This window comes from Micropterus salmoides, unplaced genomic scaffold (genome assembly GCF_014851395.1).
Source record: "Micropterus salmoides isolate LMB-PRFRI ecotype aquatic unplaced genomic scaffold, ASM1485139v1 Ms_hic_scaffold_1, whole genome shotgun sequence".
In the NCBI taxonomy this organism is placed as follows: Eukaryota; Metazoa; Chordata; class Actinopteri; order Centrarchiformes; family Centrarchidae; genus Micropterus; species Micropterus salmoides.
Window position 1 is genome coordinate 3,705,106 of NW_024040040.1, and position 25,887 is coordinate 3,730,992.

General features: G+C 42.5%; 3 protein-coding genes, 1 long non-coding RNA gene and 1 pseudogene across 10 annotated transcripts in view; 2 read left to right on the forward strand and 3 right to left on the reverse strand.

The window, feature by feature from the left end:
* LOC119896748 (NLR family CARD domain-containing protein 3-like) overlaps positions 1–5,875 on the forward strand; it is a 172,154-nt gene extending 166,279 nt beyond the window's left edge. The window contains exons 5-8 of the mRNA XM_038710202.1: positions 298–471; positions 835–1,008; positions 4,817–4,863; positions 5,019–5,875. Coding sequence (XP_038566130.1) covers positions 298–471; positions 835–1,008; positions 4,817–4,863; positions 5,019–5,578 — 955 coding nt within the window. The 3' untranslated portion in view covers positions 5,579–5,875. The remainder of the gene's footprint in view (positions 1–297; positions 472–834; positions 1,009–4,816; positions 4,864–5,018) is intronic.
* The window catches only part of LOC119916213 (NLR family CARD domain-containing protein 3-like), a 795,320-nt gene that overhangs the window by 64,013 nt on the left and 705,420 nt on the right, over positions 1–25,887 (reverse strand).
* Positions 10,291–13,547, forward strand: LOC119916935. 2 transcript variants are annotated; one of them, XR_005447198.1, is made up of 6 exons: positions 10,291–10,537; positions 10,684–10,750; positions 10,942–11,167; positions 11,318–12,095; positions 12,194–12,235; positions 12,754–13,547. It is a non-coding gene; the product is annotated as an uncharacterized LOC119916935 (long non-coding RNA). The 2 variants fall into 2 exon arrangements; XR_005447189.1 differs by having other exon boundaries at positions 10,942–12,095.
* Positions 13,969–21,672, reverse strand: LOC119901935 (bifunctional epoxide hydrolase 2-like). Of its 6 annotated transcripts, none has more exons than XM_038717844.1 (18): positions 21,465–21,672; positions 20,226–20,304; positions 19,922–20,084; positions 19,636–19,826; positions 19,433–19,555; positions 18,942–19,013; positions 18,716–18,811; positions 18,525–18,603; positions 17,053–17,087; positions 16,644–16,670; positions 16,295–16,380; positions 16,104–16,215; positions 15,558–15,632; positions 15,426–15,468; positions 15,224–15,326; positions 15,067–15,136; positions 14,225–14,305; positions 13,969–14,130 (listed from the first exon to the last, which is right to left on the reverse strand). In XM_038717844.1, exons 1-18 carry the CDS (start codon positions 21,566–21,568, stop codon positions 13,984–13,986), a joined length of 1,686 nt encoding a protein of 561 aa, XP_038573772.1. In that variant the 5' UTR covers positions 21,569–21,672; the 3' UTR covers positions 13,969–13,983. The 6 variants fall into 6 exon arrangements, with proteins under 6 accessions (XP_038573772.1, XP_038573862.1, XP_038573689.1 ...); XM_038717934.1 differs by adding an exon at positions 20,643–20,813 and having other exon boundaries at positions 15,067–15,326; positions 21,465–21,609; XM_038717761.1 differs by having other exon boundaries at positions 15,067–15,326.
* Positions 22,955–25,354, reverse strand: LOC119903396 (annotated as a pseudogene).

The window sequence follows — 25,887 nt, forward strand, 5'->3', positions numbered from 1 at the left end:
CAATGATCGGAATCCAGGTGAAATGTTTAATTAATCGTGATTTTGATTTAGGTAAAATCGTCTGGGCCTAGTTCCTCCTCTGCCACTACACACATGCGCAGTGACTCCTCTTCTTTGAGAGCTAGGGTTACAGTTCCACTGGTCGTCTGTTTATTCCTCATTCAGTCAAGATTAGTTGCCACATCTCCAACATGTTCAAAGTCAAACAGCAAAGATTTTAACATGTGCTGAGAAGAGATTATATACAGTGTAGTTTTGAGACTCAACATTTTAAAACAAATGGTATTTCTTCTCCAGACTGAGTGGCTGTAACCTCTCAGAGAGAAGCTGTGAAGCTCTGTGCTCAGTTCTCAGCTCCCAGTCCTCTAGTCTGAGAGAGCTGGACCTGAGTAACAACAACCTGCAGGATTCAGGAGTGAAGCTGCTGTGTGCTGGACTGGAGAGTCCACATTGTACTTTGGAAACGCTCAGGTTGGGATTGATTAACCCACTCAATTGATGGCTATTTAAAAACTGATTCACATAAGTGGATAAACAACTAACTTGTGTAGGATTGTGTCTGCTAATATGACTTGTCAAGGACCTTAACCTGAACTTTGGCAGTTGTTTCTAGACTCAGAGAATTACTTTACATTAAAATTTATTGTGATTTTCTGTTGTTCGTTGTTTTGGTGTTTGCTGTTATATTAAATAACACAATACATTTTTTTAAAGATTTGTTTTAAATTTTCATCTGGAACAAAAATGTACCTGAACAAAAAACTAACAAACAGAAAAACTTTACTGCCTCTTGTTCACAGAGGGTTCATGTTTTGTTGTTTTGTATGTTTGCAGGCTGTCAGGCTGTCTGATCACAGAAGAAGGTTGTGCTTCTCTGGCCTCAGCTCTGAGCTCCAACTCCTCCCATCTGAGAGAGCTGGACCTGAGCTACAATCATCCAGGAGACTCAGGAGTGAAGCTGCTGTCTGCTGGACTGGAGGATCCACACTGCAGACTGGACACTCTCAGGTATGAAGAGGCCTGCTGCAGCCACAGACTGTCTGATAGAGGAGGTATTTTTGGTTAATGTTGGATATGAGTGTTTTTCGCCTTTTTCTGGCCAACCTGTGGGAGATACATAGTCATGCAGAGTACCAAATGAAAGGTCTGCTCAAGTCGGATTGATTGATGCCCCCCCATCACTGTGGAACTTTGTCAGTCTACAGGCCTGTAAAGACTGGGTGTGCTTTTGGTGACAGGAATGTTGTTCACATTCACTGTTTTTATCAAAATTTCAATGTTTTGTTATTTGGAACTTGGTTGTATGGACAGAAATAGTGTTTTAAAGATATCTCCCAATAAAAGTCAACATTTAAACAGTAAATATTGCCAAAATATGGACATTCGCCTGGTATATTTTGAAAATATTGTATAACTGTTGTATTTTAGTTTATTTTCATCTAATTTACAGTTACAATTGCATTCTATGTGTATTAGAACTATCTTATGATGGTTTTGATGATTTATTGCATTAAAACATAGCTTTTTTTTTACCTGGCGAGGATGAAAATATCATATTTTTCATGAATTATGCATCTAGGCCAGGAATTATTCCTGATTCATTTTGGGTATGTTATTTTAGGCATTTTCCTGGAAAAGGGTGTCTTTTTTTCAATAGGATATGAACAATCACACATGAAGGAAGCCATTTTTTCTTTGCTCAGAACAGAAACGCTTAACATAAAATAGAGATAATTGTGTAGGAGATCTCCAAGGAGAACAGGATAATATAACTTAAAATTCACCTCACGGTACCACTCTTCAACAAGAGAAAATTGAAATATAATATCCATAACTATCTTTTCAGTGGTGTATAAACCTTACTTAATAAACCATTATGTTTTTATTAACTTAGAATGAGCCATTTATATCTACATAACCGCAGGCACCCCCTGTTCATGTCGCCATGTTGCATCATCATGTTTCTACAGTAAGCCAAAACGGACAAACAGCGTTACGGAGCACGTTTTGTCACTTGCAACCCGAGAGTTGTATGTTCAATCCCACATCTTTCACCAAATTAATTTTGCACCAACTGTTTCTCAGGCTCACATTATGGCCCGTGCTGCGTTGTTTGTGTTTCGGTGTTTGATCCTCATCCATCAACCTACGGACGCTTTTTCATTTCCCCAGTATCTCCAGGCAGAGGACATTCAGGGTAATCGCGTTTTCTGATGGCACTTGTGTGTCAAGCAGCTACAGACTCTTTTAATGCCATTCAGAATGTTTCAAAGTAAAAGCTCAGTTCAACTCCAATACTGCATTATAGAAAACAAGTTTCTTGCGCTTTTATTTTATTGGCTAAAGAGGAAGAGATTATGTGAGTAACTGTTGCTGCCATGACTGAGATCTATTTCAGCACCGCCAACAAAGTATTTATATTTTTTGCTGCTATCGAAACACCATAATTGGACAGGTGGTTGCAATTTGCAACCTCACCGTTAGATGCCACTAAATCTTACACACTGAACCTTTAAGATATACTAAACTATGAATTCAGAATTCTTATAAATACAAATACTAAACACTATTAATAGATGGTGGGAGACGGAGTTGTGCTGCTTAATTACAAATAATAATAATATTAATATTTATTTATAAAGAACTTTTCAAAACAATGTTACAAAGTGATTTCACAAGAGCAAACACTTCAAACAAATAAGATATACATGGCTCTGATTTCCTCGGGCAGGCTGTCCCCCTGCTCCCCAACGCTTTGTCCCCTTTAGTTTACAGTCGAGACTGAAACAGACAACAGACCTCTGCATGAGGATCTCAATGTACATGCTGGTGCGTTTAAGACTAAAAGGTCAGAGATATAACAGGTAATTACAGCTGTTGCAGTAATCCAGGCGTGGTGAAATAAAGGCGTGTACGATGGTCTGAGTGTCCTTAAAATTAAAATTAAAATTAAATTTTTAATATATTTCTAAGCTAAAAAAAAACATGATTGCACAAACTTTGTGGTGTGCTGCTCAAAACTTAAACAACTGTTTAATTAGACGCCAGGATTCTTTGCAATAGGGCTGATATGATCTACTAGGGAACCAGCAGATGGCAGTATTTGCTTTGCCATTTGCTGGGACCCAATGACCAGGATCTCTGTTTCGGCTAAGTTCAGCAGGAGGAAATTAATTGACATCCAATTATATTATCCAAGTATTGATATCACAGAGGCAGTCTGTAAGTGAACTCATTTCAAGCATTTCAGGGTCTGTGGACGGGCAGGTACATTTTTGTGTCATCAGCGTAAATATGAAAAGAGACACCATGTTTCTGGACAATGTGTCCAAGAGGAAGCAAATACAGGGAAAATAAAATGGGTTCTAAGACTGACCCCTGAGGCACACCATATTTAACCGGACAGAATGAGGAGACAGTTATTCAGACAAACAGACTCTCCCATTTGACAGGTAGGATGAAAACCATTCTAAGGCAGTACCGGATATCCCCAGTCAGTACCTCTGTCTAACATGATGTTGTGATCAATGGTGTCAAAGCAGCGCTAAGGTCCAGGAGTACCAGGACTGAGCACATACCTTCATCAGCAGACATTAAAAGGTCATTGGTGACTTTAAGCAGGGCAGTCTCAGTGCTGTGGTACTTCCTGAAACCAGATTGAAACTTTTAAAATATTTATTTCCCAGTGTGCAGAGCAGTTGTTTGGACACAATATTTGCTAAAATCTTTGCTATAAAAGGTCATTTGGAAATTCGTCTAAAATTTTGAAGGAGGGAGGGATCCAGACCATGCTTTTTTAATACTGGGTTCACACAAGCAGTTTTATAAAAGTCAGGAACACAATCAGTAGATAGGGAGCTATTAAAAATAGAAAGCAAACAGGGCCCAACAGAATCCATTACTTTGAACAACTTCATCTGTGAGGTGCATGGGTTCCCAACACTGGCTTAGCACAAAGCCTGGAAGCAGAAAACTGCTAGCCCAGGGCCATGCAAAGAAAAAAAATAAACCTTCCAATAACTCCACAGCACTTATTATACTATTTTTTATATACTATTTTAATGTAAAGTAATACTATTATATTAAACCTCTGCTCGAACTTTTGAGATGCTTCATTCAATGTATTTATTAAAATGTTGGACTGTTCCTTTATCAGTGTATAATAATTTTAGGGAACATAGTCAGGAACAGGTGAGATGTGCAGACACTAACAAGGGTGCTTTGCTCTTGTGATATTTAGTCATTTATTTACAATATTTACACTTACAATGGCCACAGAGAGAAATAACACATGATGCACAGTTACATATGGGATATAACAAGAAGAACATGTGTAATAATAGATGATTAGAGCTATGTTGGTTTTAGTCCAGACTGATTATTTATAATAACAGGGTCATTCCTGTTATGCAGCAACATTTTGGTCTCAAAGTTTTTGGAAACAAATGATTGAGCAAATTATGATTTATCATGTTTTTGCATTATATAAGAACAGTGACATGTTTAACTCTCAGGAAAACATATTGGCCAATCTCAGGTACTCAAAAATAATTGTGTGGACGGAAAATGAACAGCGCTCTCCTGGTTGATTGTCCAGTTTCTGGCCTTTACCTTAACATATCAAACAAATGTTGGCGTACATTAACACACACATTGTAACATTTATAAACTGACTGACATAAAGGAACACCAAGCTAACTTTAGTGTTTGGCTAACTTGTCACCGGGGGTAAGCAGATGAACGTATTGTGTAAATGTGTATGAGAGGAATGTAATTTCCATGTTTGATGCTGGTCTGACCCCCTCTCTTCTTTCAGGGTGGAGCCTGCTGGAGTCCGATGGTTGACACCAGGTCTGAGGAAGTGTAAGTGTGTTTTTCATTTGATTCATGAAAACAAAGCAGCAAACATTCAACCATCTTCAGACTTTTAAATGCTATAGTCATCATCAAAGTGTCAATCAATGAACAGATGATAGATCAATAACTGCAGCTGTATTGTGTCTCGTTCTCTCCATCAGATTCCTGTGAACTCACAGTCGACACAAACACAGGACACAGAAACATCAAGCTGTCTGACGACAACAGGAAGGCGACATGTGTGTTAGAGAACATGTCATATCCGGATCATCCAGACAGGTTTGACCAGTGTCCTCAGCTGCTGTGTAGAGATGGTCTGACTGGTCGCTGTTACTGGGAGGTCGAATGGAGAAAAAGCGTTAACATATCAGTGAGTTACAGAGGAATCAGAAGGAGAGGAGAGAGAGAAGACTGTGTGTTTGGATTGAACGATCAGTCCTGGAGTCTGAGCTGCTCTGATCGTGATGGTTACTCTGTCTGGCACAATAACAGAAGAACAACCACCTCCTCCTCCTCCTCCTCCTCCTCCACCTCCTCTGTCTCTAACAGAGTAGCAGTGTATGTGGACTGTCCTGCTGGCTCTCTGTCCTTCTACAGAGTCTCCTCTGACACACTGATCCACCTCCACACCTTCAACACCACATTCACTGAACCTCTTTATCCTGGCTTTGGGTTCGGGTCCTGGGATTCTGGTTCTTCAGTGTCTCTGTGTTCTGTTTAGGAGGGAGAGTCTCCTCCTGTTGGAGAAACATTCTTACTGCTGAACAGATCAGTTGAGTCTGTACAGTTACAGAAATCGTTCAGGTGTTTGGGAAACTCACCTTTTGTACGGGGCCTTCAAGTAAAACCTCTCTGTCTGATATTTCACACCTGGTGTACTTCGCCTTTCGCTCGTTGTCAGCTGGGATTGGCTACAGCCCCCCCCCCCCGACCTTGTACGCAGGATAAGCGGTTGAGGTTGGATGGATGGTATATACATGTATGTAGATATAGATATATATGTGTGCATGTTTTGTGTTTTGAAGTGACTTTTGTTTCTTGTATTGTTTTTTAAAAATAAAGATTATTATTATTAATGTGTGTGTATATATAGATGTACATATAGATATACAGTGCCTTGCGAAAGTATTCGGCCCCCTTGAACTTTTCGACCTTTTGCCACATTTCAGGCTTCAAACATAAAGATATAAAACTGTAATTTTTTGTGAAGAATCAACAACAAGTGGGACACAATCATGAAGTGGAACGAAATTTATACTTTCGCAAGGCACTGTATATCTAGTAGCTTAGCTCACTACATTTTCCAAGTAGCTTTCCCAACACTGATCCTTATTTGGTGGAAATTTCTTTGACTTTTACCTTCTGTCATTTGTTGTTTTGACTTATTTTGTTCCAATAAAAGCAGAGTGTTACTGTGAGTGTTTGTTGTCTTTCTCAGGTCAGGACCAGGGAGACTGATAGGATTTTTGCAAGGCTGATACTGATTATTAGTAGTCAAGTTGGCCGATATTTGGAACCGCTATGTATTTGTCGTAAAGGTGAAAATCTCCAACACAAACGTAAACATTTTTTAAGACACTTTTATTATAAAGTTTTCTTTTAAAGAACAAACACATAAAACTCAACACAACAAAAAAATAAAATAAACAAGAAGTCACCCTCTTCTTCCATCTTGCAAAATATAATATACATATCAGTATTTGGTCAGAAGTGTCTTTTACATGTTATTTTTTAAAGATATTGCGAATTTGTTTTCCCACTGTGGTGTTGTCTTTTGGAAATTTCTAAATCTCTGGTTTGTAAATACCTCAAGTGGTCCTGATTCTTTTTCAATTTTAGCTTTTTTCCTTATTCACTGAAATGTAAATAAATAAACAAAATAGATCCCCAATATTTTATAGGGGTGGTGATGCTGCAATGGATAAGACGCCTGCCTTTGGTGTGAGCATTTTGAAATCTGCTGTTTTAAAGTATATAAATCTTTTTAACTGTTTTAACCTCTTTCCCTTGACTGATATGTTTATCTTTTAGTCCATGTGTTTATTTCTCTCTGTGATTATTTCATTGCCTATCACACATATGTTGGCAATAAGGTTTTAAAATGTTTAAACTTTCCTATGAAAGGGTGAATCTCATAGTGTATCAGTTTGTTTTACAGGTTGATCAACTGAGGATCTGAAAAAATGCCGGGAGGCAGGGCCTTTCTGCTCTTGGCCAATCACAATCTGAATCTGAAACACCTGGGAAGTTCTTTCAGTTTTCGCTTCTGAAACCCACTTCTGTGTTCGCTGTCATTTCTCTAGCTATCTGCGCTTTTGTGTGGAGATTTTATGTTTCTGACAGAAACCTGGCTTCATGCTGGTGAGTTCACTCCATTCTCTGAACTTCTTCCTCCCTGCTGTCACTTTCTCAGCTCAGGGCGTCTGTGTTCAAATCTGTCTTTCGTTGTCGGGAAATTCTGGTTACTTGTGGTTAAAACTGTGTTATGTGCGGTGGTGTAAGTTTAACAAGGATTTTATTCAAGACTTTGCAGACTTGCTTTGAAATATGATGACTTCTTAATTATTGGTGATTTTAACATGTGTGCTGTGAATCCAAACCTCTGGCTAAAGATTTTCTTATCTTCTTGACTCTTTTAATCTCACGCTGTCACCGGCCCGACATATTCTGGATCTTGTGCTGCCGTATGGTTTATGTGTAACCATAAGTGAATCTACCTGTCTTATTTACTGTGGCTCTCCCCTGTTTGGAGATTTCTACCTGTGCGTGCAATTAACCCTTTAACTGCAGTTTTGATTGTACTTGCACTGAGATATTGGACTGTGGTGCTTCACTGACGGAGAAACGCTCTAAACCACTTTTCAATAAAAGGACAATTCCTAGAGAGTGGTTTTTAATCAACTTCGATCATTTTTAGATGATTTTAGTATTCATGAAAAATTCCTCGATGTCCCCAGATCCAGGTTAAAAACAGTGACTGAGCCTTCTCAGTAGCTGAACACTTTACCTCTTCAAATAAGAAATGCCCAAACTCCTGACACTTTCAAATCCTTGCTAAAGACTTATCTTTATTCATTGGCCTTCAAACAGAGTTGAGTAGTGACATTTATTTTATTTATTTTTTACTTTTTCTGCTGTTGTCATGTAAAATAAATAAACTTGAATTTGAACTTGAACTCTAATCTGAGCCCTTATGTCTCCACTTGCATGTGAATCAGTACTAAATTTACTGCACTATTTATAATTTTTTTTATAAAATGAGACTTTAAAGACAGTTTCACTGACCATTATTCTTGCGATATTTTATATTCGCAGATCAAAGATTTTGAAAGCAAAGCCTGAGTTTAAAAACAAAGTGGGAATAAAAACAGGATGTGACTGAAGATCAGCTGAACTATAGCAACACTGTTAGAAATTACCAGCATTTCACAATAATTAAAAGTATTATTTTACAGTAACTTGTTGTAAATGAGTTTCCCTGTAATATCCCGATGAATACCTGTAAAAACTACAGTATCCTTGGATTTTACAGCATTTAACTCTTATTTTACAGTAAAATCTTGCAATCTAAAACCTGCTGTTATATCACAACAAGGTCTGTAATATCACAGCAACACAGTGAAAAAATTAAGGATTTCACAGCATTAAACAGTATTATTACTGTGTGCCCTTGGAAGTCACATGACATAACTCAACTGTTTTGAACTGAAGGCTCTGTCGTGTCCCTCTTCTATTCCGGGCTGAATGGAGAATGTGAGCAGCATGCAGCACTTACACCCATGTTATTTTAATATGATAATAATATTTACTTTCAAATAAACGTTTATCGCATGACTCAGTTCACATTTTGTTAGCAAGTGCCCGGAATTGTTGAAAGTTCTCTCACAGCATTTGCTAATAGTAGTAATGTTAGTAATGAGGAGAGTTTCGCTACAGTTTTTCATGTCACTATCCCCGTTTAGACAAATCTGGTGTTTGTAAAGTTTATAAAACCAATGATGGGACAAACATTACTATTTATGTGTGCACATTTCTGTAATTAGTCAAGGTTATCATAGATTAGCATTGCTAACTGTTAGCTGTTAACTTTAATAACTTAGTGATTCAAACGGTGATTCACCGTCAAAAAAAGATAGTGATTCAAACAACACAAAATCACTCTCCAGAACTTTCTCATTCACGGTTCCATGCTCATCCGGAATGCACAATCCAGGTCCATGGAAAAAAAAATTTTCCAGCGGATATCCTAGTTACAACATGACTGAGCTAACTGGAGTAAGTTAGTCTCATGTCGTGTTCGACAACGGGATATGAATGAATAATAATTGTAAAAGTTGTAAATGCACTTTACATTGAGTGAGCAATCTCAAAGTGCTACAGTAAAAAAACACTATAGATATACCACTATCATTTTTGACATACGGCTAAAATTAAATGAAAATCAATTATCATAATCTGCATTCAAACTGAAATTCTTATTGTTGGTTGCCTAGGTGTAATTTCTCCTTTTTCTTTTCTTTTCTTTCCAGGTCCATCCTGTTCAGTGTCAGGCTAAGAGTGAGGAGAAATAGATTAGGTAGGTGACTAGTTAACATGCATCCACAATGTTCAACTGTAAATTCGTTGGCTGTGAGCATGTGTCTGAGAATGTGTGTAACTATGTTCTTTTGCTTCACATTCCAGAAAACATAGATGTGCATCATGTGCAGTATTCAGAGGCTGCCGAGGAACACGCAGCACCTGAAAGTAGTCCCCGTTGCATTCTACGGGGACTATTTTCACGTGCTGCGTAATATCACTGCGCCCATGGTACGTTTGCAACGTTCCTTGATTATTACGCCAGGATGAGAGTATAGTTCCATGTCAAATCAGCCTAGAAAATTGCCATGTTTCATTTTCCGCTAGTTTTATCGCACGTTCTAACTTGAGAAGAGACAACTTTTAAATAGGAAAAATTCCGGAAATCTTAGTCATTTTGAGGGTGAGATGCTAATGGTCTAATCCGATCCAATGATCTATGCTAGACTGGAGCTATACGTGGTATTGCTTAATTCCCCAAATGGTGGAATATCCCTTTAATTAGTTTGATAAAATACACCTGTGTTTACAAAACTATTACACTGTAACATAACATCTGTGGGATGGGTCTATTTAAACAGTCACAACAGGGAATCGAACTGCTGACCCTTCAATCATGAGACGACTTGCTCCAACTTCTGAGCTACAACCGTCCCCAATAGTATTGTTACCCTGTGATGCCCACTCCTAGGTGTGTCAGGTGGAAGACCAAATTGTGTCTATATACACAGAGGAAGGAATGAGTGGGGCAGGGAACCAATGATGGAAAAGACATACGTCATCCTGCGGAAATACCTTACCAAAGTGCCTGCTGCAGCGATGTCTGAGATCAAACAGGAATTCTTCTTCTCTTCTCTTCTCTCAGAAATGCCTATTGTCACACTTTGGCCTCCTGACGGACGTCGATGTCCTTCAGAAGCTACAGGAGGCAATTAGTCGACGAGGACAGACCATCCTGGATTACTGTGCAACACTGGACAACCCCAAGATCCGTGATGTTCTGGCCTGCTATGATCCAGACTCTGACAAGGCTGCCTGCATCCTGCTGCTCCTAATGTTGTACTTCAAAGAGCCGAAAGAGAGTTTGATGCTTGAAGTTGATGTAAGATTTTTTATTCAAATATTTAAAATGCAAAATGTATGATTACATTATCAACATTTACCTTGCATGATTTACTACCTCTGACCAATGAACAATATTTATCCTTTATCCTAAATCCATGCTATTGTGTGTTAACTATACTACAGCCATGTGCCACTGCTGTGGACGTCAATACTGCAGAACTCCCCAGCACCCCCTGCTTGATCATTCAAGGTAATGTTACTTTGATCTAGTATCGACATTTATCGACAACTCATTATTTTCTTTTCATTCTAGAAATCTACATGACCACAATAAATAATAATAATTATGATTATAATAAGAATTACATTTGTATAGCCCTTTGTGTCTTAAGCAGATCGCAAAGTGCTCATAACACATAATGTTGTATCTGTTCATATCAGGTGACATGATGAAGCCCTCTGGATGGCTTATATCCATCGAGGGACATGTCGTGATGGGCCCACACCCTTTCTTTACACGGAGTATCTGCTTTCTTCAGCAGCTATTACGTCTTCAACCTTGAGTAGCCTACGTTGATATGGCCTCTCATAGTAGAAAATCAACCACTTTGCCTCAGGGAAACCTAACCTGAGGCACCTTGGCTAAAAGTGGCTAAAAAAAATTATGGTGAGAGTACGATCTAACAAGTTTGGATTTTAAATCTATTAGGGTTTGATGTGGGGAAAAAGCACAGCAAAAAGCGCACCTTGATAAATGCTGTCTGCAATACATACTGTAAGTCTATTTAAAACTGAAACTATCTTTGCTTATTAACAGGTGCTTCCTGGGCATCAATCCTGAAAGAGGCTCAAAGACCACGAAGCGGACAACAATGAACCCTCATGTGAGCACCCTTTTGAGGAAACTTATTGACTTTGAGTGGGCATCATAGTTTCTGCATTTTAAGATGGCTTTTATGACTAGAAAGTTGAATTTCTTGAACTCTTGAAGTTCTTGGCATCTGCTGCACATTGAAAAATATTTGTTAATAAATATGCCATTGGGCTAACATTGAATTTACCTCAGAGTTGTTTGTTGGGTAGGGGGTTAATTGTACAATGATTGTAAATTCACAGTAAATGGAAGCTTCATCTGCATTACTTTTACAGTACGTTACTGGACAATTTTAGCATGACTTCCACAGTATACATTGTAAATTCACAGTAAATTATTGTCAACTTGTACATTACTTTCACAGTACACACTGTAAAAGTACAGGGCCTTGTTGTAATGATGTACAGCAAAAGATTGTAATTCCCCAGTAATGTACTGTAATATCACAATAATTCTTCTGCTGCATCGTCAGCTTTGTGACGGAGGGTCTTTTCTGTCTGTGCAGCTCCATCAGTAAGGAGAGGGAGAACAAGTGTCCTGGGCCCTTCAGTGAGAGCAGCAGAGAGGGAGCATCACCTTCACCTGGAGTCCAACACCACGACAGACGGATAACAAAACTAAATCCAGCAGAAACGAGAAGATGACTCATGTTGTTTTCTTCTGTTTCTTCCAGCAGCTGAAACTGATGAACGGCCTGACGCTTCATTTCCACCTTCTCATGGTGACACACACTCACTTTCTACTTGGTGCTCCTCATGATAGTTTGGCTGAAACCTCGTCATGTCCCATCTGAATATATTTCATGTCCTCACTCTACAGATTTCCTTCTACAGTCCCGCAGCAGCCTTTCCCTCAGACCAGGTCAGCACATTCTTCTTCTTCTTCTTCTTCTTCTTCACATGCTCACACTAAATGAACTAACACTAAATACACTTGCTACTGTATCAGCTTCAGATTCTACTGATCCACTGCTCACACTGATATTACTGACATTACATCTGACCTGGACCTCATTAGACCTGGACTCCACTACATTTCAGGCCAAATGCTGCACTTTTTACTCACTCTGCACATTATTAACACAAACACACAGTAACTATCACATGTTGATGGATCATGTTAGCTTCAGATAGCCAGCGCTATATAAAGGATGCTTTATACTGTTACTGGGACTCGAACACAGTACTTTTACACTGTGCCGCTGCTGCTTTTGCTTAGGGAAATGTTCAGAGTCCTTCTTCCACCGCTGCTTCACATCATCATCTCCATGGAAACACTCTGATTATTGTTTCTTGTCTGCAGCTTCACTCACTGATGGATTTTCAAACTGTTCACTTGTCACAAACCTGTGGACTCATTTCTTCTTCTGTCTCTTCCAGGCTGTTGGGGACACGCCCTGAAGACTCGCTTCCAGCTGCTGCACCTGGAGGACAGCTGACACCACGAGTCCCAGCAGCACCTGTTCTGGACCAATAAAGACCTTGTGCTGTCGGTCATCTTCCACCTTTCAGGAAAACTTCAGCCACTTCCTGTTTCCCGCTCCATAACCCCCAGCTTCTACCTCTCCAGAACACCGGGAGGGGACACGGCCCCCTCCCGAACCCGACGCCGCGGGACCGGCTCCGGGTACCCGGCCGCACGCGGGATTCGAACCACCGCTGCGCCGCCTGCGCCTCGCGGTCGCCATCGAACCCCACGCCGCCGCCGAGTCCCCTTCACATCTGAACCTTTTCTCCGGGCGCTTTTATCTTCTCACTTTGGCTGTTGGACTTCAAAAGTCACTGAGCCTCATAAGGATCGAACCCACAACCTCAGAGCTTCTGAGCAGCCTTCTAACACTCTGAGCTGTTTGATCTGAGACACTGACTCTTTCTTTCTTACAGCTTTTCACTTTGTTGTTAAAGTTGAAATAATAATCTTATTATTGTAGTTCTTCAAACTAATCAGTAGAATTAATCCATTCTCAGATATTCTGAGTCAAATTTAACAAAGATATTAAGGATTTCTAACAAATAGAAATTCATTTTGTGAAATAAAGCTGAATGATAAATTGTAAGTTGAATTTCTAGGCTTTTATTTTGGTATGTCCGAGTCAAACAGTCACTAAAGTGCCGTTCAGAGAATTGATGAAGTTACTATTTATTACTGCATCATTTTTTATAGTGTAGAAAAACTAAAGGTGAAATATTCAGATGGAAATGATTTGAAACAGAGAAAAACTTTTTCTGATAAATAAATGTTTGATTTTCAAAGTTGCTGTCGAGTCTTTTTCTTTTAATCGACTAATATAATAATCGATTTGACACAAAGATGAAGTGAACTTTTATTTGGCTCCAATCAGACACAAACGCTCGTTCATCATTTATTCTGACTTTGATCCTCTTTATCCTCCCTCGCTGCCTTCCTTCCTTCCTTCCTCCCTCGCTGCCTTCCTCCCTTCCTCCCTCTCTCTCTTCCTTCCTCCCTTCCTCCCTCTGTTCCCTCCTCCCTTCCTCCCTTCCTTCCTTCCTTCCTTCCTTCCTTCCTTCCTTCCTTCCTTCCTTCCTTCCTTCCTCCCTCTGTTCCCTCTCTCTCTTCCTTCCTCCCTCCCTCCCTCCCTCCCCCCTCCCTCACAGTTTGGGGGCCACTTTAACGTCTCCAGCCTTCTTGTGCGTCTCTCTAAGCCATGATATCAGGATGCTGTTTGTCTCCGCTGGCCTTTCCATCTGAGTCCAGTGTCCACACTCCTCGATGTGTCCTCTGCTCAGGTTCGGGATCTGCAGTCCACCAACAGAGACCGGGTCAGATTCATTTCCAATAATCTATAATCACTCTGTCTGTCTTCAGGAAGGACGCTGCTGTTTTTCTCACCAAGTCCTCCATCCCTTTGGAGAAGGCCGGCAGCAGAACCTGGTCTTTACCTGCCGTCACCATCAGAGCAGGCATCAGCAGCTGAGACACACACACACAGTGACAGACAGACTTTCTTTGTGCATCTCACTCCTCTAAAGTGGAAATAAAAATCAGTCTTTGAACTTGAAGTCAAAGCATCAGTGAGCCTCTCTGCTGCACTGGGTCACATGTTCCTTCATCACCATGAACACACTCTGTACTTTATTCTGACTCAGTCCCACACACACCGTCCTGCTGCCCCAAACCCGCCACCTGTGGATTCATCCGCCGCTGAAAATAGTCCCTAACAAATGCACTGCTTCCTGTCTGTTGGATAAAAACCACAGTGAGCAGCTGCTTTAGGAAACAAAACCGCAACTAAATATCTGTGAGATGTTTTTAAAGATTTCCGTCTTCAGTAGGAAGCGACGGGCTCGGAGCTGAGGGCCACAGACAGGAAGTCAGACGCTACTAAGCCTGCAGAAACCTGACTTATACAGCAACATCAGAAACAGGGACGGCACTTTTTAGGGGCAAATGTAAATTTCTCTTCAGCTGATCTTCGTCCAGCTGCTGCAGGAACACAAACACTGTGACAGATAATCCAGCAGCCTGATGGTGACTTTGATGTTCACCTATATTCTGACATTAAACCTTTTCCAGCAGGACGATACGATATGTCGGTTTCCAAGAAGTTTAAATGAGCTGAAAATGCTTTGCAGAACTCCAGGATGTGTAGAAACCCAGTTTTAGAGCCTGGTTTTGTTTTCTTAAATGTTTGTTTGAGATGCTGGCGTCTCATAATGCGCTCTGTAACGAACCTTTGCAGTGGGACGAGAACACATCCACCTCCAGTTCGCCTCCCCGTTACGATACCAGTTCAACGGTCTCCTGTGAAACCAAACACAAGACGGTGATCGACTCTGTATGAAAATGTTAGCGGCCTGTGAACAGATACCGTGTCCTGTTTTGAGCCACCTGAAGCCTCGCTCTCTGTACTGGCTGACGTAGTACTGCAGGTCGGCCTCCGTCAGCACGGAGCTCCGGGGAATCTGCTCCGGCAGACCCACAAACAGACCACCTGTAACGGGACGTGTCAGTATCTGCCGGGCTTTTTAATGAGCTCTTCAAATATCATTCGGGAGGAAGTCCCGGCTCAGACTTCAGGGTGGAGGCTCACCTCGAGCGCAGACTCCTGCGGTGCTGACGGCAGGACGCTTCGCCTGAAGACGGAAACGCAACATTTCTTATGTGACACGAAGGGGATTTTTCTGCCTGTGCGGACTGGACTCGTGCGTGTGTGTCTACTCACCGCTTCACCGCTGCTGGAAAAGAAAATCTTAAAGGTCCTCTCCAAGTCTTTCTCCAGCTCGGCCTCCGCCGCGCCCTGCAACACACACAGGTGGACACTTTGCGTTTAGGTGGACAGATCCAGAGCTCTATCGTCATGCGAGTCCCACAGTCAAATCTCTGGCTCGTCTTCTTTAGCTGCCGTCTAGAAAAACACAAATACTTTGGTTTATTTAAATGATCCTTTTCACATTTCTGGTTGTGTCCAGATGAACTAAACTAGATCTAAAGTGTCTGTCAGTGAACTTTAAAGCTGTCTTCTGAACTTTGGACAGAGCCAGGCTAACAGTTTCCCCCCGCTTCAGTCTTTAGTCTGACAGAAAGGGACAGCAGACGAAGATCTCATCATAATGGAATAAAGAGCTCAGCCTGTCGGCTCACGATATAACGTGCCGTGTGTCGTCTGTCGTATAAATATAAAGCCATCGTTGTGTTCACCAAACAAAGATCTGAACTGATCTGAAGTCCCGCCTGTGTCAGCGTGTTAGCATGCTGCAGACAGACTTACAGGTTTCTGGAAGTAGAGCTGGTAGTCAAATCTGGGTTCAGCCTTCAGTCTCTCTGCAGGAGTTACAGAAGGATCGGCGGGGAACAGAGGAGTGTTCAGAGACGCCGCAGCGCTTCACACACAACAACAAACAGGTTTTACTACAGCATCGAGCATCTGGGAGGCGCACCTGAACCTGTGCGTGTGCTCACCTGACTCTCTCAGGATGATACTGAGCCATGGTCCACACCAGAACGCCGCCCCAGTCGTGACCCACCAGGGTGACCTGAGGTATCGCCTGGAGAAGATATTATAGATCTGGGTTCTCCATCAGAACACGACGCGGACGACAAACTGAGATAATCGCCTGAATATCTGCAGCAAGTTTAAAGTCTCTGCAGGTTTATTTTGAACTAAAGTGAAGAGAAACTTTCAGACGTTACTGTAAATTAATGTCACTGTTTCTGGACTAAACAAACTTCCATCAACTCTTTTCATCATTTCATTTAATAGAAATTTGTGCCGCTGAGGTAAGAGTGCGTGTGATATGTTATTACTCACCATTTTGTCCAGAAATGTGATTAAATCCTTGAAGAGAGAGAAAACCTTTAATATTATTCTGTGTAAGCTGCATTACTGTTTGTGTGGCGGTGACACGATAACAAACAGAGGGAGAGATGGTTAAATCTGGTTAAATACAACCATTCTGTCTACATGATGTCACACTAAACCATTAAAGGCTTAAACAAGTCGACCAAGAACAATAAAAAATGCCTTCATGAAGCTAAAAAACTAGGCTTTGCTTTGGGAAACGCTTTGTTTACTTTCCGATGATGTAAAAACATGTAAAACCCTGAGGTCACGTGGAGCAGCGCAGTCATCCTCAACACTTAATGTGTGTTTCAGTAAATGTTTCTCTCCTTTTGTTCAGTGAAACCATGAAGATGAGCGTGTGTTGGTGAGTTTGTACCTGGCAGAGCTGCTCCTGAGAATATTCCTCTGTGTCTGTCGGCGGAGAAACGACAGGTAACCAGGTAAGAACATGAACCTTCAGAATCTGCTGGTTGTAAAATGCTTTTTATACACAGTAAAAGGTCAAAATGGAAAAGTCCTGACGCCAGACGGAGAAAATATCCACTGCAGGTAAAAGTCCTGCATTCAAAGCTTCCTTTAGTAAAAGCATGTAAGTTTTATCAGCAACATGAACTTTAGCTCTTTTACTGCTGGAGATGTTGAAGGTGGAGCTGGTTTTAACTCCTTTCTCTCCTGTTGGGGATTTAGTCTACAGCAATGCATCACGTCCCTCTGATCATCTGGGAGGTGTTGATACTGTTTGTCTGGCTATATGAATAATGGCTGTATCCTCATCTTCTCGCTCAGAAAGCCTTTCCTTCTCAGGTTTCTTCTTCTGTGACTGTGAGCGAGGCCCTTTTACCCTCTTAACCTCTAACTTAGACACATTAGACGCAGCAGCTTTTAGATTGTTTTAGTAGCAGAAAGGAGGAGAAAAAGTGCAGAACAGCCCTTTTTCATGTTTGACAGGAAAGTGAGGAGGTGAATCAGACGCACCTGTGAGGCGAGGGAAGGGGAAAGGAAACACATGTTAGAGTGAGAGCGACTGAAGGAGGAGAAAAGTCTTTGTGGACATCTCCCCTCATTAAATTAAAGCTCTCTGGGCAACAATGTGCTGCAGGACGTGTGCTGATCCCTGGAGCGGGTTTGGATGGATCTTCTTCTTCTCTGTCTTTGAGCTGCTCCACGTGGACTGTGGACCTGGTCTCTGCCGGACCTGCAGAAAGTGAAGTCTCCTTCCCTGCAGCTCTTCTCGTATCGTCCCGCCTCAGGTTAATGTGCGTCACCTCGTCTTCTACCGTTCAGCCAAACTCAGTCCACGTTTCTGCTCATTGTTTTTATTGACATGATTATTTGGGTTCAATACAAAAAGATTTCCTCGATGATGAAGCTGAAGTGCTCGTGTTTTCTCATGTCACTGTTTTTAAAGTCATGTTCAGGGTTCTGATTCTTATGATTATCAACTCTTATTTGGAATATTTGGACAAACCTACACGCAACAATTTAACTCTAGATTTCCATGTTCTTGGATTAATATTTGACTTTTTCTCCAGATATTTCAGCCCGTCGTCGCCATATTTTAGTAAATATATAAAGTTTAGTTTCTATTGTGAGATATTTAACCGTCCTCGGACGTTTATATTTTTATTTCCTGCTGTATGATCTGCACCTGTTCTGCTGATCTTTTGATTCTGCATTTATTTGACTACATTTTGTCTATTATACGTGTATCTGTTTAACTCTCATGGAAACATTTTTACTTTATCTTTTGATTATTTGTAATTTAAACTTGTTTCCATTCAGAGGAGCAGGATTTTTGGTTCCACGTTAAAAATAGCGATTTAGTGTTGACCTTTGACCCACACACACCTGGGGGCGCTGTGGACTCTCCGTACCCCTTCATGTCCAGAGCCAACACCCTGAACCCTGCTGCTGCCACGGCCGGGATCTACCAGAGAGAGGAGAGGATGTTCAGGCACACGAGTGTTTGCTTTTAGTTTCAATATATAAACGTGTACAACATCCAAACTTTCAGGTGAAATCCAGTCTGAACACGTTACCTGGTACCTCCAGGAGTACCAGCTCTCAGGGAAGCCGTGACACAGCAGAACTGGTGGACCTGAGCCCATTTCAACATAATGAGTCCTCACACCAGGCTGACGCACACACAGAGGAATTATCATTAATGTCACGAGAAAGCAACGTTTCAGCTGCGTCTGACTTCCATCATTTCCTAAACAGACAGCAGGAGGAGAATTCTGTGTTGACCCCGATCCAGATCTTTACCCCGATGGTGACGTAACCATGAGACACTTCATCTGGGCTGCAGGAGGGCGGAGGACTCTCTGCTCCAGCAGCCTGAAACACATGGAAGTGTGGATGTTAGCGTGCTGATGTTAGCGCAGCAGCTGTCTGAGGTCAAACTGACTGATTCAGGCAGCAACATGACCTTTCCTCTGGCACCAGCTGCTGCTCCTGCATCACCCGCCGGTTCCAGCTTCTATGCACTAAAGCCTCATTTCTCTTTTCTTTACCTTAAAGACGCAAATTCTGTCATGATGGGGGGCAGCGGTTCCCGAGAAACGTGGAGTAGAACAACAGCTAAATGAATGAATGTGGGAAAGCTGTGATGCTGCGAGGCTGTCAAGATTCAGGTTAGCAAAATGAAATGCAAACAACAAGATGGAGAAGTTACAGAGTGAAAAAGCTCCTAGATCACCTTTTCTTTAGCTTTTTGTTTCTCTGACAGTATAAGATCAAATAGTTCCGGGTCACACCTGAACTCCAGTGAAGTCGGCCAGTTTGTCCAGAGCGTCGGCCAGATTTTCCACCAAGACGGCCTTCATCCCCGCTCCCTCTGCTGCCTTCACACCTTCCTCATCTGCGTCCAACCACAGAGCCTGAAATCAGACCGACAGGCTGAGCGCGCTGTCCCGGACCAGGATTTACACTCGTGTGTGTGTGTGGGCGTGTCCTCGACCTGCTGCGATGTCACTCCCAGGTGCCGCAGAGCAGAGCTGAACGCGGAGGACTCGGGGACCCTGTGACCCGAGCGGCAGGACTGGAGGACCTGGTCAAAATGGCCGCCCAGCAGAGACAGAAGGCGGGCTGGACCGTCTCCAGCCGCGCTGTCATCTAGCCAGTGATTGGCCAGCACGGCCGTCAGTAACCCTGATGGGATGGAGGCGTAGAATCAGCCTTTGGTGATGTCATCGGGCGCCACAGCTGTGTGTGTTTCCCGTGCAGATGTGTTGATGCATAGTTACCACGGTGACGCAGACCGGCGGCTGCCTTCAGCACGGCTGGTTGGACGTCCATCATCGCCTCCCTGAGCTCCTCCAGCAGGCCTCTGACTGACCAATCGGACGGCAGAGTCACACCCCTGACCTGGGCCTCCTTCACACACTCCGCCTCAAAGGCTGCGATCATCTACACACACACACAGAGGATGGAGGAGGCAGTAAAGGGCCCATCCAAGGACTCTTCTTCACCTCCATGTTCAGTCACCTTCAGTAACAGCGAGGACAGAAGACATCAAATAAATCAAGAGATGATTTTGACCTCACCCACCTGAGACAGGGTCACCTCACCTCTCTCCGCCCGGCTCATGGCGCTGTCCCTTCGGGACGCCACGGCGGACAGAAAACCACTGAGAACCACAGAGAGACAAACAAGATGAAAGACGTGAAAAGAAGCGAGTCCACGTGAATGAGTCAGTAACATTAACACGAGTCTGTCTGGTGGCTTTAAAGGAGGTTAAACATGTGACAGATGCCACAGATCAGAGTTCGAGTGCTGTTTGTGTGGAGTAATGAAACCACAGGAGACTCAGCTCACACACACTGTGTCTTCACCAGCGCTGCACACTTATAATCTGCATCTAGTTCAGTCTGCAAATATAGTGAAGGCTGAGCCTGCACCTGATTGGGTGGCACAGCTGATACAGTATATGGCCAAAAGTAAATGGACAGTGAGTATTTTACTTACTCTCATCTTCATTCGCAGACACTTTTATCTAAAGCAGCTTTCATTTGGGGTTTCAGTGTCTTCCACATGTGGACGTCCGGGTCAATAGTGCTCCTTCAACTCTGTGTCCCTTTCCTGTTTCTACATGGCAGCGCCCCCGTGCACAAAGCAGCTCCAGAAAGAAACTGTTTGCTTGATTAAAGGATAGAACATTAAATTTATGGAGCAGATTAACAATTATTAACAACTTTGCAGCCATCTGTGTAAACCAGATTCTACAGTACTGTTGCAGATGTACATCTCAAATTAAAATGGATGGAAGCTGCCAAAAAGAAATTTACTCCCACATTTTTTATGAGCCATCAGGGGGAAGTTTTACAGCTTTACTGAGGACTGAACTGTTAAAATCCAGAAGGAAGCTGGTGACTGTTACTAGTTTGGTAGATGTGAATGGTGCTACATATTTAACCATTTAAGACAGAAGGCAGAGCTTAAAATAAGTGAACTGTGATCCCTGTAACACAAAAACAATGTGACTGATTCATCTTTGGCAGGGACCTATTAATCACGGGGGTTCAGCTGTCCATTTACTTTTGGCCATGTAGAACCTGCTGTCTGATCTTGTTTGCAGTTGCACAATGTGTTACAGAGTAACAGCAGTGTTCTTCTTTTAATAAGATTCATCAAACCTCTGCCACACCGACACACTCCAGGCACATTTCTTTCCTGCTTGGACAGATTATTTAACAGGTTTTAGAGATTTTAACGCAGGATGCACCGCAGTTTCCCTAAAACACCGAGTCATATTGCGTAATTTTTTACAGTGCAGAGATGTTGTCTTACCCAGGCAGGTGATGCAACTCCTCCAACCTGCGGAAAACATCACGAGGGCTGGAAGAGACAGCAACTCCCCAGAAGTTGAACAAGACGGCTTTCCTCTCAGCCATCTCCTCTGAGCCTGAGTGAAAGGAGCTTTAATGTTTCTGTCTCTGTCGTCCAGCAGGAATGTGTTTTCTCTGCTGCTGCTACAGGAAGGCTCTGCTCACGTAACAGGGGAAACTTTGCCCTTTGCACGGACTAACAGAAGCTCCGCCCACTTATCCTGCAAGTTCAGGCTCGACTGGGAGAAGGGTCAAAGTGAAACTTCTCTGTGCCAATATGCAAACATCTTGATGCACATATGGAAAATATTTATAAGGAAATTACATCACCAACATTAATGTAGTTTGCTTGTGTGTTTCAGGCTCAAAGAGGACAAACTCTGGATAATTTAATATTTTGTATTTTATCATGTTTTGTTGAACAGTCTGGACACAAAATCTGATCTTCATGAAAAACAAAATGTCCCCTCAAATGTTTGTCATCTATTGTTGGTACGATTCCTTTGCTCAAAACAACCATTTGAATTATAACTTTTCCCCAACTGTAATACTTTCTTCTGAATGTAAAAATCATTGTTGCCATAGACAAAGACATAGATAGAGGAGCGGTGCTGTTTATTTCCAAACTTGAAATTCAGCAAAGATAAAGTGCTTTAGGAGAACTTTTGATTCACTTCTGACTTAAAAGTTGCTCATTGTTTTGCTACAGTCCACAAATGTTGTCTGTGATCAAACAGCCTGACAATCTAGTAAGACACAACAAGATACATGTCAGATCATCTCAGGCCAGAAGAAACGTGACAAACAGCTGACAAAGTTTTTTGTACTTGTCATGTCAAGGATTAAGCATTCCTTACTGCAGAAAATCAGAGGCTTTGTGTAACTTCTGGAAGAAGACAGTTCTCTGATAACATGTTGGCACAATAACATATATTAAAGAACTTGTGGGTAGGGTACGATTTTATAAAGTTTAAATGGATCGCTTTGTAGCATCCAAAGAGTTGTTTCACCGTCAGACACTTCGGTCTAAAGTCTTTCTCGTACTGTTAAAATGTTATTGCTTGGAAATTTGCTCTGCGAGCACAATGTTTAGGCTCCACCAGTGTTTTGTGAAGCAGCAGACGTGACGTGAAACAAACAGGAAGGTCATTAAATGAAGGTCCGTCAGCTCAGATCTCTCAGCTCTCTCTCTTCAGACGGCCGTCCTTCTCCAGGTCCAAGCAGACCAACGGCAGGGACCAAACCCCAGCGGAGGGGGTCGTCCGTGGGGACGCGGCCGTCCAGGGAGAGCCTCCCTCCTCTTCTGCCGCTGGGAGCAGAGTCCCGGATACAAAGAGAGGCGGAGCACAGCAGAGCGCTTTGCCCTCTGGAGCCAGGGGCCCCGCTCTGGAACCTGCACTGTGCTGTGATCCCAGGAACAAAACTCTCCTACAGAAAACTCATATCACATTCTAGTTTTCAGCTTTTTAATACATCTGAAAAAGAGACACAATCACAATCACAATCACAATCACAATCAGTGTGTTTGAGCAGAATCTCAGCTGTCAAAGAAAAGAATGAGCTCCTTATTGATTCTGATCAGAAGAATTACACTTTAAAATACCTCACAGTCCCTCATTTGTACGTCTCTTTGGACAACAGCAACAACATTTGGTCTGCCAAACAAATAAATGTGAATGTAATTCTAGATTTCTTTCCAGAGTGAGAACAAAATCTCTGAGATAAAGGAAGGTCTGCTGCTTTCTCTCTTCAGACCCATGCAGTGGAAGAGAAACAACAGTCATCCTGAGCAGTGATAGCCTCCATGGCTAAACAGACACAGGAAGGAGCGCCGCCTAAAGAAACTCAAACATTTACACAGCAACTAATGACAAGACCTCAAAGTACCGCCCACAATGTTTGATTGACAGGTCAAGGCCACAACAATCAGCTCTCAGCAACAAACATGAAGACAAAATAAGTTGAAGGATTAAAAGACAGAATTTAACCCACTGTCCCTGAAATGACTTCTGACTATTTGACTTTACAGAACTCAGCAGAGTCTCCAGGAGACCAAGAAAACCAAAGTCCAGCATAGAGAGGCTGAGTGAATGTGGTCTGGACTCTGTGGAGGAGAGTCATGGTTTCAGAGATGCTGTAGAAGGACAGAATACCTGCTCTGTGATCCAGGTACACTCCTAATCTGGAGGACCAAGGACCTGAGACGGGAGTTTGGACTTTGTTGAACAAAATTTATAACTGTTGTTCCAACATTCTAACGCCCAAGATTTATCATTTCGCCCAAATTCACATTCATCCCAGCTCCCTGCTCTGCTGATGTTCTTGTAAGCGACTGCTACATCAACTCCTCCCCCTCTCCACTCCACCTCCCAGTAACAACGTCCAGTCAGACTCTCTCTACTCAGGACCTGAAGACATGTAGTGAATCTGTCTGGGTGACGAGAATAAGACTGTTCTTCTTCTTCTTCTTCTTCTTCTATCATTACTGTTACTTTTCTGTTCCCCTCAGATAATAACAGCTGTGTGTTTGCTGTTTTGGATCCAGAGTGATTTCACATGAATATGTTAAGAAGTCAGCTCTGGTCTTGGGCTCTGAGTCTGACAGTAAAACATCCACATCAGTCACTGTCTCTAAGATGTTTGTCCATGTCTCTGTCAGAACGTCCTGTAGTTTGTCTCTGACTTCTGACACAGCCGCTGTCACATCCTCAAAGTAGCGCAGAGGACGGATGTTGATGCTGGATGAGTCTGTAGATTCACTGAGTGCTGACACTGAGGGGTAGTTGTGTAGAAACTGGTTGTGATCCTCTGTGTGTGAGAGCTGCTTCAGCTCAGCGTCTTTCCTCTTCAGCTCAGTGATCTCCTGCTCCAGCTTCTCCTGAAGCTCTTTGACTCGACTCACTTCAGTGTCCTGCTGGGATCTGAGCTGCCGCTTCACATCAGACCTTCTTTTCTCCATCAGACGGATCAGCTCGGTGAAGATCTTCTCACTGTCCTCCACTGCTTTATCAGCAGAGCCATTGATAGCCTCCACCTCCTGCTGAAGCACCTTCACATCTTTCTGTCTGTCCTGGATTCTCTGCTGGATGTTTTGTCGACTCACCTCGAGCTCTCTCTGCCTCTCGGTCCTTTCTGCTGCAGCTGAGACTGTGTCGTGGCCTTTATGTTCATCCACAGAGCAGAGATAACAGATACTCTGCTGATCAGTACGGCAGAACATCTTCATCACCTCATCGTGACGAGAGCAGATGTTCTCCTGGAGCTTCTTGGAGGGCTCCACCAGCTTGTGTTTCTTTAACGGAGCCACATCATAATGAGGCTGCAGGTGTTTCTCACAGTAAGAGACCAGACAGAACAGACAGGACTTGAGGGCTTTCAGTTTTCTCCCAGTGCAGACATCACAGGCCACATCTTCAGGTCCAGCATAGCAGTGATCAGCAGGAGCAGCTTGGAGTCCAGTCTTCTTCAGTTCCTCCACTAAATCTGCTAACATGGTGTTTTTCAGCAGGACAGGCCTCGGTGTGAAGGTCTGCCTACACTGAGGGCAGCTGTGGATTTTCTTCTCATCCTCTTCATCCCAGAAGCTTTTAATACAGTTCATGCAGTAGCTGTGTCCACAGGAAGTAGCCACCGGATCCTTCAGCAGATCCAGACAGATCGAACAGCAGAATTTTTCTCGGTCCAGCTGAACTCCTTTCTGCGCCATTTCACCTCTCAGTGGCAACGACTGTCTGAGTTTCACTTCCTCAGAAGTGCAGCTAGTTTGAGCTCTGATCTAAACAGCATGTGTCTCTGCAGTTAATGGAGCCTGTCAGCTGCTGCACGTCAGCACATGTTGGTTACACCCATCTTCAAACTGGAGATCTGAAGGGGAGGGAACAAGGAAATATATGGACAGAGTGGAGCTCGCTGTGATTGGAGAGCAGGAGGAAGAGGGAGGGGTCATCAAGCTGGGACTCAGCTCTGTGGAATTGAACTTTGTTTCCTCATTTACAGCGAAGCCTCGGTTAAAACCTGCTCCTGTCTGAAGACTGTAAAGTTTTTAGTTGTAAAATACTTCTTGGCTCCGTATTTCTCCAACTCTTCCTCAAATTCTGTTCAATGTTTCTTTGACTGGTTAAAACCAGCTGACTGACAATAATCAAACTAAAGTGTCCTAAAATCCTTGAACTGCTGTATAATCATGTTTTCACTTCTTTGAAGTGTAAATAAAGGAGGACAAACTGAAGTCAAAGCTGCAGTCAGTGAGAACCAGAAGCCAAACAAACACTAATAAAGTCGATCAGTTCAGCTTTTTGATTTGAAATGATGCCATGTGTGTAAAAGGTGATGAGGACTCTAAACACAGGTGCATCACAAGCTGCCATTTGATCACATTTGTTCTT